Below are 13,552 nucleotides of genomic sequence, written 5' to 3' on the forward strand. Positions count from 1 at the left end.
GTTGTAAGCTGCAGCGGTAATAAAGCCGATAATATCTCCTATGAGGGGTCTCACAAATGACAATAATCACTGATTCCATAGACTCAAGGTTCAATTTTCACTTCATGGCTTATTTAATAGTTTTGCTTGACAAAAAGAAGACTAAAGGAAAAAGGGAATACAATAGTTGTCATATTCTTTATTGAACGAATGACACATGTCAAACAATTAGACAACTAAAAAAAAACCATAGAGCAAAATTCATACAATCAAGTAAATAACAAGAAGCCAGGGAGGCAACCATAAATGCGGACATGTGAGGGACATGTAAAAAAAAAATGAAAAAATGTACAATTCATAAATTAAATACTTTACATGCAACACGGTTCTTATGGCCTGCTCGTTGTGACAAAATTAAACAGTTATTATCGATTTTAGAGCTGATTATGCTAATAAGACTCCTTGTTTTTACAAGGCTTCAGTGTAAGGGCAGGGGTGATGCTGATTAATGCTCCGGTGTGTCATCGAGCCCTGAGTTTAGGCCTGCCCAAAAACATCCTAAACACAAAAATGGTGATAAAACAATTAACTGTCTAACTCCACAATTCGGCAATATATAGTCAGAAGTCTTCAAACATGGTTTCAACAACCAGTTTCAAAGATTTATTATGTGCTTTGAATCAAATCTCTGAATTATCTTCACACGATCTTTAAAAAAATTGTAAAATACAGTAAAAAACTGGGTCTTTTCGCTATAAAACTTGCATTTATGTATATAGAATTCTGCCAGGATCATCGACAGATTAATGACAAATGATTAATGATGTGCCTTTTCTTCAAATATTTTATCAAAGTTAAAGAATCCAAATATTATATGTTCATAAAATAATGCAAAATCTTTGGAAAATGTGTGACAATAATATATTGCGTTTGGGTTCAGTTCCTCAAACAGCCTCCAGGGGGCAGTAATGACCAGACGAGCTTCATGGAGGCCTGAAAACTACCAGGCGAAGAAGAAGAATATGTTCCCTTGACAGGAAATCCTGAAGTTGGCCAAATTATCAAACTATTCTGCTAGTTTTGTTCACTTAAATTATTAGGATATGCCCTAACAGGCCGTACGAGCCAGACGTGTACCTCCAACAGATCGCTGCTGCTGAGTGAAGCCAGATAAACACTTTATTCTCTACGCCTGCGCACTGAAACGGACAGAATATCGAGCCGCCCTTCCTCCCCGCCAACTTGCACCGCAGGGTCGGGCGGACGTCGACTCACAACAACCCCGAGTTCATTTGCTCGCCTATCTGGATATCCTCCGAGGCAAAATGGAGAGCCCACATCGCACCGAAAACGGTAAGCCAACAAGAACTGAAACAAGCCGCACCCATCGAGAGTTATGGGGTTAGCTTTTGGATTGTGTGCGCACGATTTTGAACATGGCGTACCCCGCTCTGAGATGGCGGTGGCTTTGTGCTACGTTACAGCGGGCTGATGTGTACGGTGGTTATCTGAAGGAGCTTCACGGCAGCTAAGCTAGCTAGCAAGTTAGCTCACCCGTCCTTACATTTTATCATGAAATAATTGATTTAAAGGTTCAGATAGCGTTAGCTAGCTAACTGTCGGCATTAGCGCTGATTAGCAGCTGATGACGAGATATGTGGCGGTTGACAGATGCTGCCTTCACGGGCTTCAACTGAAACGGCTAACATAGCAAGTGGCTAAAAACAAAGATACAGGACAACTAACCTTGACGTCCGAGTGAAGGGTTATCATAGAAGCACACAGTAAATCAATTTCCTACATAAAAATGCCGAAGATGAAAGTAATGTCCTCCCAAAACGACTATTTTTCAAGAACTTAGACACAGCTCAGAAAGTCACGACTACCGCAGCCATGTTTACCACTCTATTGGGTAAGTCGTAATTACGACACAGTTACGAGACCATGAAGGCAACCAGAGCCAGGTTGGGAGAGGTGGATGGTAGCTGGACCACTGACCCAGCAGAGACCACTGACCCACCAGGGGCCACTGACCCAGCAGAGACCACTGACCCACCAGGGGCTACTGACCCACCAGAGACCACTGACCCACCAGGGGCTACTGACCCACCAGAGACCACTGACCCACCAGAGACTACTGACCCACCAGGGGCTACTGACCCACCAGAGACTACTGACCCACCAGGGGCTACTGACCCACCAGAGACTACTGACCCACCAGGGGCCACAAGAGTCACCAGAGACCACTGACCCAGCAGAGACCACTGACCCACCAGGGGCTACTGACCCACCAGAGACTACTGACCCACCAGGGGCTACTGACCCACCAGAGACCACTGACCCACCAGGGGCTACTGACCCACCAGAGACCACTGACCCACCAGGGGCTACTGACCCACCAGAGACTACTGACCCACCAGGGGCTACTGACCCACCAGGGGCTACTGACCCACCAGGGGCCACAAGAGTCACCAGGGACCACTGACCCAACAAGGGCCATTGACCCAGCATTGACCCCAAAGACCTGAGCATCCTTCTCTGTCAGATAGTTGTATGTTATTATAATTAATTAGAAACTGTTAGAGATGGTTTTGTTTGCAAATATGATGGAAAGTGCAGCAAAATGGCAATATTACCCCAACAGTTAGAGGATACTCAGATTAAATGGTAGATATCCCTGCATAAATGTGTTTACTACCTAATAAGATCCATCAACATGTGAACATTTGAACAACGTGAAGTTTTTCCTCACTTGAATCGAGGGTCTAAGGACAGAGGATGTTGTTCACTGTACAGATTGTAAAGCCCATTGAGGCAATGTGATTGTGATTTGGGGCTATATAAATACAATTGATTTGATTTGATTAATAATTGATAAACTAGTTGGCCGATGTTATCAGCTGATACTGGCCTGTCACAGATGTATCGTATCGACATAAGCTGTCATATGTATGTTCTATAAAAGATGCTTTAGGTAATTTATGATTACTACATTGCCAGTGAAGTTTACTATTTAAGTGCATTGATGTTATTTCAGAAAAGAAAGTTTATTGTTAAACTGTAGGGGTCGATCAGCTGATACCGATACTGATTATTAGTAATTACGGAGACTGATGATGGATAATTTGGAACCAATATATATTTACAGGTAATATAGAAATCTCAATCAAAGTCAAGAATAACCAGTGATGAAATGTATTTGTTACATTTTCATGCATAAGATTTTTAATATAGGCCAGAATCAATAATTCATCAGTACATCTTAACTTGGAACACACTTCAAACTGAACCACTGATGATTCACAGTCAGACGCTGATATTGTGAATTAATTTCCAGACTCTCCTCTGCTGCTGCCGTCTCTTCGCCTCTTCATCCCTCCTCTGCGCCTGGTGTCGGCGGCCATGTGGCAGGTCGTCCAGAGGGGGAACGTGCAGGACTACGGGATGGTGGAGGAGTTCATCAGCACCGTTTCAGAAATTGTACCTGATCTTCTGAACGCGGATCAGAAAGCTCAGCTCCTCCTGGGACTCAGAGCTCGGGTAAGACTGTCTGATATCTTTATGCAGTGTTTAGCAAAGACGTTTAAAGGAAACACAGGGTGTAAAACGGCAACAACAAGCAGTTTGATTTCTCTCCTTGAGCTGTCAAAACAAAGAATAAAAACCTGTCGTTGTGCATTCAGTTGGTAATGGGTATAATCATAGAAACGTCACCTTGAAATCCACAACATCTAAACAATAAAAGTCTGAGTTATTGCCTGACAGACGGTAAGTGCAGCTGATGAAGGAGTTTAATATTTCCTAGACAGAAATTGTCGACTTCACCTGCGAGCCAGAGTACATCTCGACTGAACACAGTTATTAAACATTTTCATTTTCCGCCGCTGGATCTGAGCCTGCTGTTAGTGAATAACATTTCCAGGTGCCGTCTCCTGTCAGTTGTGTTTACCCTGAGGTGAAACCATTTGTTGCAGGTGGTCCTCGAATTGTGTCGAGCCGAGCAGATAACGGATTCAGAGACCATCGAGGTGCACCTGGAGCGGATCAAGGCCCTCATATCCACGTGGGCGGCACAGGTTGGCTTCTTAAAATATAACATGACTCATCTTCTACAATAGCTTCTCCATTTTTCTCTGCTTCAACTCCATCTGTGCATTCTTTTCTGTCCCAGCCTTGTTTCGCCGAGGTCGAGTTTCCAGAATCAAACTTTGTGGATCAAGTTGAGCTGCTGTTGAAAGACGCTGAAGAGAAGGAGAAATTTTTCCAGGTAGAGTTAGGATGCTTTTCTTGCGATTATTGAAGCAATGTTTACTACAGCAGAATGTATAACATGCAGTGGTTGTGGGGTACGTGAGCATTAAACTATAAACTGTTTGTTGCAGGATGTTTTTCCGACAGATTTCGGGCCGGACTACGACAGCGCTCTGCAGGTGCTGATGCTGGATTTCCTCTCAAGACTGGAGAAGCTTCTCCCGGTGCCAGACATTCAGCAGGTACTGGAGCCAGCTGGTCATCAGTCAGCCTTTTGTTTCTTACACCAGGCAGTTTGATTTTAGGCATGAAGGGGAACCTGAATGCAGGCTGGTAGAATTAATGGTGCTTATTGGAATTGTATTAATCAGGCAATATATTTCCTTATAATATCATACCAAACTCCTTTGTCAGAGTCAGAGCTTGAATCTGAACACAAAGACTTGATGCATAGGGCTTTATTTTCAGCACACTTATACTTTCATATCCTCCTTATCACTGCAGGACTTGGCTGAGAATCAGAATGGTTTAAAGTTTTCTTTAGTATTAGGGGTGTGCCAAAATATCGATACTACGATATATCGCGATATTTCGTCTTGAGGTACGTTATCGATACACTGGTGCCAAATATTGATATTAAAAAATGTTAAAAAAAAATAAAAAATTTAAAAAACTTTTTTTTTTTTTGGCCCACCACCACCACCCCTCTTCGGAGGACAGCTTTATCTTTATTCAAACATAGGTATATAACCAAATAAAATTTAAAAAATGGTTTAAGTAGTTCTGAAACCCACACATATAGATATTTAATGATGGTTGTAGTCAGTGTGTGTGTTAAGAAGAGACACTGTGCAATATACTCCGTGTTTACTTGGCTGTCATTCATGTGAAATTGATTCAGTGCAGTCAATAAATTCTGAATTTCTTCAGTGACACAGATATCGTGATGTATCGTGGATGAAATTTCTTGCAATATATCGATTATCGCAGAATCACTGTATCGTGATATTATCGTTATCGTGGGCAAAATATCGTGATAGTATCGTATCGCGAGGTACCTGGTGATACCCAGCCCTATTTAGTATCAACCTAATACAGGGAAAGTGTCTGAACATCAGTCGGCAGCTCGCTAACTTGCCAGAATTTAAACATACAGAAGCTCAAAAACGAAGTTAAACTCAACAAATCCTACTTTTATACCTGTTAAAATTTCCTAAATCCATTAATTTTTCATAATTTATTAATACTGTCAAAGCTCAGAATGTCCCATCAACATGGTTCTTATATTCCTGCAGCACTGATACTCTCCTCCATCCATTCAGACACATACTGAATGTTTGTCGTGTTAAAAAAGCTTCTGGATATAAAGACAAAAATCAGTTGAAATGGCATAAACCTTTATTAATATTGCTTTAAAAAAAAAAAAAACTCCTTTTGTGAAAATCAGTTTTTATTGGCATTTGGCAGACGATTTATGAATCTCCAGCTCAATTTTCTTTTTTTAATCCGTCATCTTGTTTCTCTTTCCTAGACTGCATCCATGCTCAGCGCCGTCCCGTCGGCGCTGGAGGAGTGTGTGCACTCTGTTCCCGACCCGCGGCACCTGAAAACGGTGCTGATGTACCACACATCACTCGGACACTTTGATTTATCCGGTGAGTCGGATTCAATAAGATGAGATTTTCATGCCCTCTGTAATTCATCCCATTTATTTGCAAAAGTGCTTTCCAGTTGCTGGTGCGGCTTCTTATTCATGCCGCACACATTCATAAGCACCATATCTGTCTCCTTAAGTGAAACACAGTGGCAGTAGTAAAATGTATAAAGTTGTTGTGAGGTGGTAAGATATCTCCAGAGTGAAGCACAGACATGATGGTTGATGTTATAATGGTTTTTCCTGTCTGCACCAGAAAGATGTGCTTAAATCCGATATATTAAACCAGTTTTATTTGCTGTTCCTGGCTTCTATATCACAGCAGTCTCATGTGTGTAAGAATGAACACTTGAATTTCAGTACAATTGTGTGTATGGACGGCAGGAAGATGTAAGATTGAATTTTGAGGTTATGAAGCAAACAGCCAAGTTATTGCTTAATGTTTCGGTGAACCATAAAGCTAATGTGATTCTTATTTTCCCCAACAGATGACTTGCAGACCATTCCGTCTTCCTTTGGGAATTGCATCCTCTCTTCGCTGTCCCTCCCGCAGCTGGAGAAGGTTGTAATCGACGCCGACCAAATACAGCTACAGCCTCCGTCGGAGCAGATGCAGGGCTGTATGACTGTCCAGGTGGAGGGTGAAACTGTGACACTGTTGGACTACATCCAGATCGAACCGCCGTCGGGTTTGGTCGAGACGGACGATCACGACGCAGATGAAGTGAACATGGAGGAAACCGCCGAAGAGGACGTCAGTGAAGCCCTGAAGCCTGCGGCTTTCCAACCGCTGAAACAAAGCAAAAGGCTCCAGTTAAAGAGGAAAGGTTTAAAAGAGAACAAAGACTTGACGGCGAAGAGGCAGCGGAAGAAATACCCCAGTAATAAGACCTGTCCTGTGTGCAATAAGGTTTTCCTCCGAGCTGCAGCCATGAGGCGACACCAGGAAACTCATTCGGCCAATCGCGATCTCAAGTACAAGTGCGACAACTGCGACAAACGATTTAGGGACCATTACGACATGAAGCGACACAACATGCGCGTTCATGAAAGGGACGAGATGGGCAACGGCTCTAAAGACGAGGACTCGGGAGATCCGAGCACTTCCGAGACATCGGAGCACAAAAATTGCGACCTGTGTGGGAAGTACTTTGCCCGTCGAGTGGACATGGATCGACACATGAAGTCGCACTCGGAGGACCGCCCGTACAGCTGTCCGTTCTGTGAGAAGAAATTCAAGAACCCTTACGTTTTAAAGAGGCACCAGAAGGAGATTTGCAAGAGCCGAGAGCTTAAAAGGGCAAAGAGGAGAGAGCCGCAGCGCTCGACTCCTCAGCCGACGCCAGAGGGGTCGACGGAGGGGAAAGCCTGCCCCATCTGCAGCAGGATCCTACCCTACTCTGCCGACATCGCAAAGCATTTACGATCTCACACAGAAGAGCGACCCTTTTATCTGCATCACCTGCGAGAAGGGCTTCAAGTACAAGGACACGTTGAAGAAGCATCAGATTATTCACGGCCACGAGGGGATCAGAGAGGAGGAGAGCAAGACGGTGGAACAGATTCTGGCTGAGGCTGATAATCAAAATAGCGGTGAAACGAGTAAAACAGAAAACAGTCCCAATGCGGCCGCAGAGGCTGCTGAGGAGTCGCCGTCCGCGCCTGTGATGAAAAAAATCAACAAGAAAGGTCTTAAAGCGTGTCCCGTCTGCGCTCGAGCATTCGACAGTGTCAAGACTCTGAACAGGCACATCCAGTGTCACACAGAGGACCGGCCGTATCATTGCATCCACTGTAAGAAGCGCTTCAAACACATGCACGGCCTGAAAAGACACCAGATTTATGCGATCTGTCATAAGAAAATCGCCCGATTCTCGTGGAAAAAGGAGCTGAGAGCAGGGCCGAGTCACAGCGAAGCGACCAGCGCCGACCCCCAACTGGGACCGCCTCCGAAAATACCCGTGTGGTGCTCAAACTGCGGCAAACACTTCGAATACCCGGCCGCTCTGAAGGAGCACCAAGAAAACGTTTGCAAGGTGGAAGTGAGCGAAATCATGAAGTGCGACGACTGCGGGAAGGAATTCAAGAGCATGACGATGCTCAAGGTGCACCAGAGGATTCACGACCCGCTCTACTGCAAGGAGTGCGGGAAGATCCTCGCCAACGATGCCGCCTTCGAGAGGCACAAACTCATGCACAGGCCGATGCAGTGCACGATGTGCGATAAGACTTTCACTCTACTGAGACGCTTAAGGGAACACTACGAGAAGGAGCACGACTTCAGCGGGCCGTATCCTTGTGGGCAATGCGACAAAACCTTCATGCAGCTGTCGTACCTCGCCATCCACCAGAGAATCCACAAAGGAGAGTTCCCCTACATCTGTAACATGTGCCCAGAGAAGTTCAGGTCCTCCAACTGTCTGACGGTGCATCAGAGGAAACACACCGGGGAGAAACCCTTCCTGTGCTGGCAGTGCGGGAAGTGTTACCGCTCGGCGTCGGAGCTCACCGTCCACATGGGAACTCACTCCGAGGAGAGACCGTGGGCCTGCACGCAGTGCGACATGGCGTACCGGACCAAACTGCAGCTCACCAACCACGTCGAACAGATCCACATCGGCGTCAGGTACCCGTGCAACAGCTGCGGGAAGCAGTTCATGAAGGAGACGTCGCTGAAGAGGCACGAGCTCATCCACACGGGCGAGAGGCCGCACCAGTGCACAGTGTGCGGCAAGACCTTCCTGACCGCCAACGAGCTCCGGCTGCACAACCGGTATCACACGGGGGAGCGGCCGTACAAGTGCGAGGAGTGCGGGAAAGCCTTCATCCAGTCGGGATACCTGAAGTCGCACATGCGCATCCACACGGGAGAGAAGCCGTTCAAATGCGACATCTGCGATAAAGGCTTCCGGCTGTCGTACCACATGAAGAAACACAGGCGGACTCACACCGGGAAGCCAAAGCTACACAGCTACATCTGCGAGGAGTGCGGGTTGGCCTTCCTCCATAAAAAGTCGCTCTGGGAACACTCGCTCACTCACAATGTGAAGATCGAACCGTCGTTCGATGAAGTGAGAATTATAGAGTTTCCGTAGAAAACTCTCGTAGGATGTGGAGTTGAGTTGTGAGCTGGTATCAAAGTCACCAAATACATGTTGATTCCTGATTCTCAACTTGGTATCTGATGACCAATTTTGCAAGTTGGTGCTGTTCTCTTCCTTTTTTTTGTTGCTTTACTGTTTTAAATCATCTGCTCCATAAAACATGTTGATGATCTATGAGGATGATGTACATATTTGCTGACACGGCTTTCTGAAATAAATCTCGTTGGTAATTCTCGCTCTCTATTTCTTTCTTCTTTCTTTTTATCAATTCTTTTTAAACAGATGCCACTGCAGATATGGGGGAGGGGGGCTTTATGTATTTACACGTTCTGCAGCGATTCCTCAAATTGAGTTGCTGAACACAGTTGACAAAGACGTGTAATGGAGGCGGGATATTTTATGGTTTAACAATAAACTTTATTGACATCAGTGCACTGAAACGGAAAACTTTACCAGGAATTGTAACAATAATAAATGACTCCAGGAATCTTTTTCTGCGTCGTAATCTCAATAGAAAGTTTGACATCGTCGGTTATGGACTGTTGGACAAACTGTATGATAACAGATGTCACACAGAGCTGTAGGGAATTATAATAGACAGCAGACATGTTTCATTGTTTAACGAGACCTGGGGGTTAATCATTATGATTAATGGATTATTACAGGGCAGCTGTAGCTCCGGCAGTAGAGCGGTTTTCTAGTACTCAGAGTGTCACTGGTTTGAATCCCAGCTCCCCTCGGCTGCAAGAGCAAAACCATGTATGTTAATTTACAAATGATATTAATTCATACAGTGATGGCACAGTTTGGGGTTCAGTATCTTGCCCGAGTCCACCTTGACGTGTGGACCAGGAGAATCAAACAGGTGACCTTCTGATAACAAGACGCTGGCACTGCACCTGAACCACGGCCACACACCACATAATGTGTGTGGATAATGGTCGGATCGACGATAAAATCATTTCAGCTTCAGTAAAAGTATACGTGAAGCCTTATTAGTCATTATTCAAGATGCAGGTAATATAAATATCATCATAAATTGAAAGTAACACTGATTAAAATGTGAATTTGATCCACTTGTAGTATAGTCAGGTATCAATCATTGTTGGAACGACTATTTTTGGAGACCTGGAAACACAAAGAAAGTCTGTCCCTCGTCCCTGATTGGATAATCCAGACAAATCTGAGACACTCTTCTAGCAAACAGGAACACAAACCTAAACTTAAGATGGCTGGAATTCTTGAAAACATCAACAACGCATGAAAACATCCTCTTGACTTCTTCTTCCTTAAGATATTAAACGTTTTGTTGACACCTCACAAAGTACAGAAGCTGTTTTTGTTGCTCTCTGGTATTTAGTCCATTATCCCGCTTCAGCCAGAAGATGGCAGTACAGTCGTGATAATAGAAATCGGCTGCGGCTCACCGGGGGAGGGCAGAGCTGTCAGTGTTGCCCCCTGCCGCCACAGCTTATGTTGGAGGCTCTTAACTCTGCAAGCCTCCTGTAACATAAATAAAACACTGTTTATCCTTCACTGGCATCCAAATCTGTATTTTGAGTAAATATTTACAGTGTGGGCTGCATGAAGGCATCTGTCCCCGCTGTAATTAACGGGGAAAAAGCGGCGTTGATGTAATATTCTCTGCTCTTCCTCGCCGTTTGTCAGCTGACATGTCTACATAATACCAGTGAATCTGCTACCAGCTCTCGGAAGAATCGACGGCCGGCTCAGTCAGAGCCCCTCTCTCTCTCTCTCTCGAGTGTTGGGAGCAGATCACTTTTTAACCCAAAGCATATTGATTTATATGAGGCTGTAATTGCTTCAGTGTGTCCTGGATTATTCCCCTCCGTAATTGAGGCCTGGCAGAGGTCTCTTTCCTAGACATAGCCTCCTCGGTGCCAGCTGGTGGTGGTGGCGGCGGCGGTGATGGTGGCGGTGGTGCTGGCGGTGGGGCAGAGAGGGGCACCGCACCCACTCGCCAGCCGGTGAGAGAGCCAGGGAGCAGCGGCCCCTCAACCCCCCGAAGAAAGAAAACCGCACCTCGTCGTGGAATAACTAAACAGCACAAACACGGGCCTCCGTCCAGCCTCGACTGCAGCATGAGACAGCAAAATTATGAGTTTGCTGACGCTAAACACTCCCGAATCTGAGCACCGCTTTGCATAATTGGCTCCCGTCCGTGCGGGTTTGTCCCACCGACATCAGTCGTGTTCGCCGGTGCCACGTTTTACGACTGTTATTGCCCTACAAGCTATTGTTCAAGTATTTGTTTTGTGTTTGTGTTCCAAGACATCGGTGGGGCATTCCCCTGCTTTTGTAAGAGGCGGGAATGCGTGCACGCTTTGACAGGTCTCGAAAATACCCCGGTGTCACAAGTACAAGAGGTAGACAAAATGATTGCGAGCAGGCCGAGAGGAAGCACGCGAGCGTTTGTCGTCGCCACGCGTGTTTTGTGTTTGCCGCTGCGGGTCGCGGCCTGAATCTGAGGGGCCAGAAGATACTTTCACCTCTTCAATCCCTCAACTGCAACAATCTGAGAGGGTAAAATCCCTTTTGTGATTTGTAATGTTGAAATATAGTATTGAACTCGGAGGTAACTGTCATCCAGTCCTGCAGCAAATTACATTTATGCTTCTGCGCTGATTCTACGCTGCACCTACTGGGCAGCATCGCCGAAGATACATTTCTCCAGAGAAATGTCACGACACGTCACAGCGACAGACTGCAACGACTGAGATTGGTCACCGTGAAGATTCGCGTTTTCCGGCCTCCAATTTGTTGCTCAGCAGCGGTGCCAATACCGGAGATTTTGACCTGTAGCCCCCCCAGTAAACACACCGCCCTCTTCGCCCGCCAGCCCTTCGTTTCTTGGCTTTAGAGAGCAAACTGGCCGGATTTGCGAAAAACTCTGCAGACACATCTGAGAGCCGAATGGGTCGTTGTGTTTAAAGGGGAAAGTACAGCCTATAACTATAATTTAAGCTCGACATATCTCGGGTCTGCATCACGTTGTGTTCGCTCATAGATACCAGCCACCTAAAGATCTTTGCCTGTTCCCCGAGAGATGAACGAAGACTCCGATAAACGTCGTATCTTTCGATGATAAGGAAAATGGGGAAGAATTCCTGGATCCGTCCCCTTTATCCCAGAAGTCTTTGTGTTTCCTTTGAGGCGAGACCCATCCTCCATCCAAGTTTTTGTGGAAATCCATTCAGTAGTTTGTGTGTAATCCTGCAGACAAATCGACCAATATACGAACGGAAAACCTTGATTAGTGCAGCTTTAACCGTCTAAACATTTGAATTTGGAATCAGCTACCTTAGACTTAAAGTCCGTTTTTGTCGACCTTCCTTGTTGTTGTGTTTCGGCAACAACAATAACAACCCGCGCCTCAGAAGCTGGAAATGTGGCTCCCTTAGTTTTCATTACCGGTAAATGTCGAGTTCAGCCTCCAGGCTTCATAGAAACTGATGCGATAGCAAACAATCTGATGTGAATCCTGCCACGTCCAGCGTGTTCGGCGATCACAAACAGTTAAACTGTCCCAGAGATGTTTTGTGAAAAGGTCGGTTTTGATCATCAACAGGCGCCGCAGAATTTCCCGGCCTTTTAGCCAAAACTACTGTGACCCCTGCGAGTTACTACGGAAACACAGCGTATCAAAACAAGCACCCCATTTCTCGCTCTCTGCTCCATGACGCACCTTTATTTCTTCCATATGAACGGCGTGCGGCGCGTTGGGTGGTGGGGGGGGAATCTGATCCGGATGCACGGACAACGGTGCCACACACAAACCCTGTGCGACCGCAAAGAAAATAACAAATTACCCCGACAATCAGTTGTAAAAGATACTCTGCTCTCATTGTTTTTGCAAAGCTCTTTCTTTTTTCTTTTTTTTGTTTGAGTCAATTGATAAAAGAGGAAATGTAACACAGAAAACCACTGAGCTGGAAAAACCCCTCAGATTAATCAAGAGGCTGCAGAAAGGATTGCTCTCCTAATCAAGCATGCGTATGTACGTGCACTTGCATGTGTGTGTGTGTGTGTCCTCGTGTGAACCTGTGTGTGTGCCCAGACAATATACCCAGCCTCGCACATTCCCTCCCATCTCGGGTACCAGTCCCTCCATCCTCCCTCGCCGCCGCCGCCGCCGCCGCCGTGGTTTTATCTCGTTTTTCATCCCCTGTAATTCTTCCTCCGTCCTCTCACTTTCATCCACTCGTGTTCATTTGCATTCTGCACCGCTGTCTGTATCTGTGTGTCCTTCTGACTCGGACATTTGTTTGGCAGGAGAGGCCAGACGGGATGCTGTTAACACTGCAGAAAGTGTCTGTCTTTGCAAAGTCCTTCGCTGCTCCCCTTTTCTTTTTCTTTGTCAGAAATTGGGTGAAATAACTCAGCCTGGTGCCAGAGTTGTAGTTCTTCTCTAACAAGGCAGGTCGCTCACCTCTTCGCAAAGAAAACGGCACCAAATTTAAGACGAATTGCTTTAAAAAAAATAAATAAATAAAGGAAGAATGCATCATCAGTAAGTGAATCTATCCTGCTGGCATCAGAGGAA

At 45.7% G+C, this 13,552-nt stretch overlaps 2 protein-coding genes across 2 annotated transcripts; both read left to right on the forward strand.

The window, feature by feature from the left end:
• Positions 1 to 976: 976 nt before the first annotated feature.
• Positions 977 to 7,490, forward strand: LOC115595508 (PR domain zinc finger protein 5-like). Its single transcript, XM_030440090.1, has 7 exons — positions 977 to 1,332; positions 3,317 to 3,519; positions 3,954 to 4,055; positions 4,151 to 4,246; positions 4,362 to 4,472; positions 5,762 to 5,885; positions 6,373 to 7,490. Exons 1-7 carry the CDS (start codon positions 1,305 to 1,307, stop codon positions 7,455 to 7,457), a joined length of 1,749 nt encoding a protein of 582 aa, XP_030295950.1. The 5' UTR covers positions 977 to 1,304; the 3' UTR covers positions 7,458 to 7,490.
• Positions 7,491 to 7,551: 61 nt separating this feature from the next.
• Positions 7,552 to 8,979, forward strand: LOC115595933 (zinc finger protein OZF-like). Its single transcript, XM_030440783.1, has one exon. It carries the CDS (start codon positions 7,552 to 7,554, stop codon positions 8,977 to 8,979), a length of 1,428 nt encoding a protein of 475 aa, XP_030296643.1.
• The last annotated feature ends 4,573 nt before the right edge of the window (positions 8,980 to 13,552 follow it).

Source organism: Sparus aurata, chromosome 14, assembly GCF_900880675.1.
Source record: "Sparus aurata chromosome 14, fSpaAur1.1, whole genome shotgun sequence".
Lineage (NCBI taxonomy): Eukaryota > Metazoa > Chordata > Actinopteri > Spariformes > Sparidae > Sparus > Sparus aurata.